The 8,327-nt window shown below is 36.5% G+C and overlaps 1 protein-coding gene across 1 annotated transcript; it reads right to left on the reverse strand.

The window, feature by feature from the left end:
- Positions 1-6,476: 6,476 nt before the first annotated feature.
- On the reverse strand, positions 6,477-8,105 carry LOC146927448 (uncharacterized). The gene has a single exon (XM_085707080.1). It carries the CDS (start codon positions 8,103-8,105, stop codon positions 6,477-6,479), a length of 1,629 nt encoding a protein of 542 aa, XP_085563206.1.
- Positions 8,106-8,327: the final 222 nt, after the last annotated feature.

Genomic DNA, 8,327 nt, shown 5'->3' on the forward strand with positions numbered 1-8,327 from the left:
TGAAAATTGTTACAGCTTTAGGATTACTCACAAAAACTAAAATAACCCACATGCATCAAATTTTTTTCAACTACAGTACCAGAAGGTAAAATAACAATTGTGTCAAAACCTTACCATGAGCTAAAATTCAATCATCATGACCTCTATTATACTCCACATAACAAAGGAAGATTTTTCTACAACCATGCAACATAACAATTTCTGGTACATAATCCACTAACAATTGAAAGAAGAAAAAAAAACCTTAAAATGCATAATCGTGAAAAAAGGAAGAAAACCACCTATGATGAAGCAAAAACTAAAACAGTAGTGTCGAAAAATGAATCCCTCAAGCCATAAAAATCAGTCAACTCAAGTCATGCATGCTCTCAAAACCATGAAAAAGGAAGAAAATGACCTCTTATGAAGAAGAAAGTGTAACAGAGTTACCAGCTGAACTTAGATATCGTTTGGCCAAGGTTTTTTACGGTCTAAAAGTTACTTCAAAACAAAGTTAAAATAAAGCTCTTTAAGAAAGAAGATAAAGTTGTTTGGTTTCTTTGTTTTTTTAGTTTTAAAGCTATTTTAAAGTTAAATGTTGTTTGGCAAAATATTGTACAAACTTTGAATATTTTTTTTATGGTGTTCGGGGTTCGAACCCGGACTTGGCATATATTTATGCATTGTTCCTATCAACTGAGCTAAGCTCACGAGGACAAAACTTTAAATTGATTATGAATTAACATAATAAATAAAAAAATGTTTAAAATATTTTTTGACGGCTAAAAATGTTTAAAAATAAAAGATATTTTTTTACAAATACTATATTTACTCAATAATGTTTATTTTGTGTAACATGAACCTTGGAATATACAATTCTACTTTTTTTTGGTCATATCTACGATTTTACTTTTAATTAAAGTAAAAAAATTTATAAAAATAATCATACGCATTATGCAACGCCAAAAAAAATTATACGCATTAGCGTAACAAAAAAACAGACACACATAAAGTATTACTCTAAACGTTAATGCGTTTGTGTGTATATTAGTGAGGTTGAAGAAAGAAAATACAAATATTTGGTATCATTAAACGACAGCGTGAATAAAAATATTTGTGAGGTTGTGATGATTAAACAATATTGAAATTAAATATATAAGTGATAAAAATATAATAAAATTCCTTTTAAAAAAAGGTAATAAATTAAGAGGAACCTCCTTTTAAAATATTAAATGGAATGGTTAAAAAAAATTAAACAAAAGAAAAAAAACATATTGAAATATAATATTAAAAAATAAAAGAATGGGTTCCCAATGTGAATTGAAGAGAGATGCTTGTGAAATAAATTGTCGAGAAGTAGTTTTTTGAAGTAGCATTCAACAACTTTTGGCCAAAACTCATTCCATTCAATTTTATGCATTAAAAAAATACATTTTTTAGTAAGTACTTAATTGATATTGTATTTGGTCTAACTTCTCCTTAAAAATGTAGAGAAGTTGAAAAACAACCGGGTCAAACAATATTTTAATCTCCCACAACGGCAGTGTAGAAGCAACTGAATTTGGGGAAAAAAATTGGAAAATAGTTAAAAATAAAAAAATTGGAAAATAGTTTAAAAAATGCGGTGAGGTAGCACTCAACCAAGAAACACTAAAAAAAATTATATGCATTAGCGTAACAAAAAAACAAACAGACGGACATAAAATATTACTCTAAACATTAATGTGTGTATATTCGCGAGATTGAAAAAAGGAAATAAAAATATTTTGTATCATTAAATGACAGCGTGAATAAATATATTTGTGAGGTTGTGATGATTAAACGATATTGAAATTAAATATATAAGTGATAAAAAAGATAATAAAATTAAATGGAACGTTCTTAAAAAATTAAATGGAACAGTTCAAAAAAAATAAAATAAAATAAAGTTAAATGGAAGAAAAAAATATATTGAAATATAATATTAAAAAATAAAAGAAAAGGTTCCCATCGTAAGTTGAAAAGAGGTGCTTGTGAAATAAATTATCGAGAAGCAGTTTTTAAAGTAACTTTGAACAACTTATATATATATATATATATATATATATATATATATATATATATATATATAAGTATAATTTTTTTAGGAATCTATACCTTTTTTGAAGAAAAGACATCTACAATTTTACTTTTAATTAAAATCAAAAAATTTATTAAAATAATCATACGCATTATGCAACGTCCAAAAATATTATACGCATTAGCGTAACAAATAAACAAACACACATAAAGTATTACTCTAAACGTTAATATTTTTTTTTGGTTACATAGCTAAAAAAGAAAACAGAAGAAAGGAAACAAGCAAAGAAAAAAAAAAGAAGCAGAAAGGCAATTAACGCCTCACAAACAGAGTGCCTAGCTCATCCATCCTAAGAAGTGGTAGCAAATCCTGAGGCGGCGTGGAATGGACAGTCAATACGTCATCATTTGAAGATCCAAGTTTTGCCATGAAGTCGGCACATTGATTGCCTTCTCTGAGTGTGTGCTCGAGCGAGTAGTTTCTGGAATTGAGCATGTCCTTAATGTTTTGAATAAGAACAGCATACACATGATACTGAGGAAGTTCATCCTTGACGAGATTAACCGTGAGCAAGGAATCGGAGTAGCAAGCTAACTCACCGCAATTTAGGTTGATAGCCAAAGTTAGGCCTTGATGAAGAGCCGTAAGTTCAGCGAACAGAATATCGTTAGAGTTGCTGATGAAACCTGAGTAACCCGATATGTAGTCGCCTGAACTGTTGCGAATGACACCTCCAAAACCTGAACGTATAGGGTCACCGTTGCAGCTACCATCGACGTTCAATATTCTGCACAAATGATTGTTACTGTTCCATCGAATGAAACTTGCAGGGGCTGGATCACTTGTTTGAATGCTCAGGTTGGTACTAATGGTTTCTGCATAGCTCACAATATTTCCACATAATCTAGTCACTGACATAGTTTCGTTGCTGAGGCACATTTGGTTGCGGTGCTTCCAAAGCCACCACAACGCCGCAAAGAAAACAGAAGTGCGGGAACATTTTGAACCTTCTTGTAACCATTCAGTAGCCGAATTAGAAAAGAAAAAAGGCTGGGTAGTGAAGCCAATCCTCTGCCAAATAATAAGGGAGAAATTACAATCTCTTACACAGTGAAGGAATGTTTCATCTTGGTCACCGCATCTTGAACAAATGGCCGAGCTTGCCATGTTCCTATGATTAAGCAAGGCTAAAGTTGGAGTAGCATCATGGCAAGCTAGCCAGACTAAAAATTTTATTTTTTCTGGGACTTTTAACCTCCATATCCAATTCCAAGAAACACTATAATGATTATCAGCTTCATGAAGAGAGAGTAACCAATTATAGCCACTTTTTGAGGTGTAAATTCCATTTTTATTTTGCTGCCAAATGAAAGCATCCTCAACTGAAGGATTGAAATTTAAATGAGTATTGTTGATGACATCTGCTACTGTTGTAGGGAGGATGGTGTAGAGAGCTTGAGTGTGAAGACCCTCATTGGTTATAACATCTTTTACAGTGAGCTGAAGATCATGTATGTCAACAAAAGGGACTTGAGTACCAAGAATGCCTAGGTGGCTCCAATTGCTATACCAAAAGGATGAGTGTCCCGAACCGGCTCTCCAAGAATATCCATTATTTAGAATATTTTTGGCTCGAATTATGGAAGACCAGGAAGGCGAGCAATTCCGATGAGCTGTTGCGTTGAATAGAAAATTAGGACCACTCGAATAAATGCTTGAAAGAAGATTTACCCAAAGTTTGTCTGTTTGCTGCACCATATTCCAAACAAGCTTTCCTAAGAGGCTAGTGTTAGCTTCTCTAGCTGTTCTCATGCCTAGACCCCCCATTTTTCTTGGACTAGCTACCTTTTTCCAATTAACTAAATGAACTCCTCTGTCGTTATTGCCTCTCCAAATAAAATTGCGAGTTGTTTTGTCAATGTTGTCGCAAATATTTTGAGGAAGCCAGTTAATCTGCATATAATAAGTTGGAATTGAAGATAAGACTGAAGAAGCAAGAGTCATTCTACCTGCTTTGTTGAGGACATTTTTTTTCCAAGACGCCAACCTATTTTGCATTTTTTCTATGATAAATAGGAAGTCACTTCTCTTTGGCCGCCCCTTAAGAATAGGGAAGCCGAGATATTTATCAAAGGAGTTGGTGCTACGAATTCCTGAAATGGTAGTAAGCTTGTGAATCTTGGCTTGAGGTATACCTGAAGAGAAAAAAGCTCTAGATTTGGAGAGATTTATTTTTAACCCGGATGCCTTGCTGAATTCTTCAAATAACTCTGATACAAATCGGAATTGAGAACTTTTGGCCTTCATGAAGAGAAGGACGTCATCCGCGAAGAGAAGATGAGACAACTGAGGCCCACTGTTGTTGATTCTGATAGGCTCCCAATTTCTTTGATTCACAGCATTGTGGATTGCACTAGAAAGCTTTTCCATACACAAGATGAAGAGATATGGAGAGAGAGGGTCACCTTGGCGAAGTCCATGAGTAGGCTTGAAATGAGGCAGCTTGTTTCCATTCCATAAAATAGAGTAATTAGAAGACGAAACGCAGTGCATAATAAGCTTGATGGTAATGTCTGGAAACCCAAAATCATGAAGGCAGTTTTGGAGGAATTCCCAATTGACGTTATCAAAAGCTTTTTCAAGGTCCAACTTAAAAGCCACATAACCTTTTTTCTTTTTGGATTTTTTCATGAAATGAACAATTTCCTGCAAAACAATTGAATTGTCAGTGGTGCCCCTACCAGGCAGAAAACTGCTTTGATAGGGGCCAATAATAACATTAAGAATCGGCCTGAGACGGTGAACCAAGACTTTGGTGATAAGCTTATACACAATGTTACACAAGCTAATGGGCCTAAAGTCTTTATAGGTGGAGGGAGGGTCAATTTTAGGTATGAGGGCAATGAGAGTATCAGATATACCAGGATCAAAGTAACCTGTTTGAAAAGCTGACTGCACCATGTGAAAAAGGTCATCACCAACAATGTGCCAATACTGTTTGAAAAATATGCACTGAAATCCATCCGGGCCAGGGGCTTTGAAAGGTTTCATAGTATTAAGAGCAGCTAGAACTTCGGTTTTGGTGACCGGTTTAGTGAGGGAAAGGGCGCCTGGTTCATCAATTATAGGGTGGGTACCATTGTTGAAGTTTCGGTTATGGTGAGGTTGGTTGGTAGTAAAGAAATTCTTGAAGAATTTGTGAGCTTCATCTTGGAGAATGTCACTATCTGAGGTCCAAATGCCATTAGGGAGTTGAAGCCTATGGATTCTATTTTTATTTCTTCGAATGATGGTTTGGGTGTGGTAAAAAGAACTATTTCTATCCCCAAATTTAACCCACATATCTCTGGATTTTTGGTACCAAAGCATCTCTTCTTGGAATAAGATATGATTATACTCTTGTTGAAGCTCTTTTTCTAGGAGAGTGTGTCTTAGAGAGTCCACTCTCTCAAGGTAGTTCTGAATGCCTTTTAACCTGTTCTCCACATGTTTCTTTCTTTTGAAAATATTGCCAAAGACTTCATGATTAAAAATGATAGAGTTTTCTTTGACAATATTTAAAGCGGCGAGAGTATTATGATTGGAAGAGTTCCAAGAATTTCTTACCAAGTTCTCGTAATCCTTGTGATCAATCCAGGCAGCCTCAAAGCGGAATGGTCTCGGACCTCTAGCTAAGGGAAGACCACCAAAACGAAGGAGAATAGGGTTATGATCAGAATGTAATCTGCAAAGCACCTCCACAAAAGCCTCAGGAAAAGACATACGCCAGTTAACATTAGCTAAACCTCTATCAAGCTTTTTGGAGAGAATTCTTATTCCATTATGATTACGATGCCAAGTGAACCGGGCACCTGTTGTTGTGATATCAAGAAGATTGCAGTTGTCCATAAGAGTTGCAAATTGAGCTGCTCTGTTATGTTGGAAAATGCCACCTCTTTGATCACTAGGAAGGAGAGTTTCATTGAAATCACCAATAAGCATCCAAGGGCCAGCCATGGTGTGACTGATGGTAGTGAGATAGTTCCAAAAGTTGGTGCGCATAGTGGGGTTGGGGCTTGCGTAAACGCAAGTGCAAGTGGTAGAAGCAGTACCGTGGCTTATAGTGAAGGTAATGGAGTATTGGTTATGGTCAAGAACAGTTGAGGTAATGGTGGAAGCTGTGTGTAACATGAGCCAAATTCCTCCTGAATGACCATTGGCTTCTACAATGTGAACAGGGGAGTAACCATGATTATTCCAAAAGGAGGAAAGGTTAGCAAAAGGGGTGTGAGTCTCAAAAATAGCTAAGTAAGTGGGATTATACTTCCTAATTAAATCTTTCAGCTGTCTTCTTGCATTATTATTTTGAGCCCCTCTAATATTCCAAGAGAGGATTGAAATATGTAGTAGAGCTTCCATAAATAATGAAAGAATGGTGGAACACAGTAAAGAGAAAAAATTAGGTGACCATATCCTCCTTGTTATCATTGGAGGTATCATGGTGCCCTTCAGTTTCAATTGTTTGCACTTGAATTGTTTCAATACTTTCTTGACCAATCATGGATTCATCATCCAGTTCTTCGGAAGTGGGATGAACGTTGGTTTTTCTGCTATGTTCAGTTTGCTTTGTGGTAACAACGTGATTGAGTATTTGGTGGGGGTTAGGTGGGTCCGGTTGGGTGATGGGGTGTGGGGCCTGGTTGTTTTTTGTTTGTTTGTTAATTATGGGACTTATCACGTTGGATGTGTTTTTTTCTAGGGTGGGAACATGATTAAAAGTGTGAGTGTCATGCTTGGTGGGGCCGTGTAAATTGACCTTGGGAAAATTGGAAGGGCTTTTAGTGATTACCTCATCATTGTCTTGGCGGTGCCTTTTTACTTCAAAGGATGGCTTGTTGGCGCGTGCAGCATCTTGAGGAGTAGGCCTAGGTGGAAATTTGGATGGTAGTGGATTATGTTTATTTTGGTGGGCCAGGTGAGTCAGCACATTAGGACCTTTGACCTTGCTTTGATTGGCTTGTTTAATGTTACTTGATGGATGGATATTGTTTGTTTTCTTTTTCCTGGTGACGAGAAGCCACTCCCCATGTAACTCCTTAGTGCCTTCATCAATGCTAATTATTCTGCCATTAATATTTGAATCATCAGTGTAATTAGCATTTATTTTCTTTCCGTTACTGTTTTCTGCAGCTGTTTGGCTTGAATCCCGTTGGACTTCTTGTTGGCTGCATCCATGGTGGTTGGTGGCGGTTTGGTGGTGGTTGGCTGTGTCGTTGTCCATTTTTGTAGGTGCTTGTGTGCAGCTTCTTCCCAAATGTCCATAACATCCACAGTTAGTGCAGATTAAGTGGAGACCTTCATATTGTATTTTGTACCAATGTCCATTCACCCATATTTTTCCCACAACTGGTACTGTAAGATCCACTTCCACACAAACTCGAGCAAATTTTCCCCTTTCAACTTTTAGTGTGTTAGTGTCAACTTTTATCGGACGACCAATTGCTGAAGCCATGGCCATGAGAAAGCTTTCATCATAATAGACTAAGTTTAAACCAGGAAAGCGTACCCATACTACCGTACGTTCAACTTTGGCTTCCGGTGATGCGAATTCCGGCGACCAGTGTGATACCGCCAGGCAATGATCAAAGATCATCCAAGGGCCTCCAGTGATTACCTTCTCCTTGTCTGCTTCTTGATCGAACTTGACCATGTAGAATCCATTGTCGTTATCCATAATTTCAAATCCGCTTTGAAGCTTCCAAATTTTTTGGAGGCGGTCCTTCATGGTGTTATAACCAAGATTTTTCCCTAGCAATTTGACGACCAGAGCGTCCTTCCATGGTGTGCATAAATCTTGGAAGGTTTTTGGTTCCAGGTAGACCTTCGGGAGGAGGCGGTTTCCATCTTCGAGCTCAATTCGTACAAGCTTTTTCGCAATCATATCTTCTTTCTCACGTGATGGGAATTCACTTGCGGATCCTAATAGCTTATCACGAAATGATATCTTGTGTTTGGGTGGGTCGGGTGGTTTTTTGGTGTGGTTCATGCTTGGTTCACCTTGGGCGGAGAAGACAAACTCAGAGTTCATGCTTTCAGAAGAAGAAAGAACCAATCTCAGTGTGAACAAAATATGTGTGTGTGTATTAGTGATGTTGAAAAAAGAAAATAAAAATATTTGGTACCATTAAATGACAGCGTGAACAAAATATTTGTGAGGTTGTGATGATTAAACGATATTGAAATTAAATATATAAGTGATAAAAAAATAATAAAATTCCTTTAAAAAAAGGTAATAAAATTAAGAGGAACC

This window comes from Medicago sativa, chromosome 4, assembly GCF_051527215.1.
Source record: "Medicago sativa cultivar Bolivia chromosome 4, Bolivia_mono, whole genome shotgun sequence".
NCBI lineage: Eukaryota > Viridiplantae > Streptophyta > Magnoliopsida > Fabales > Fabaceae > Medicago > Medicago sativa.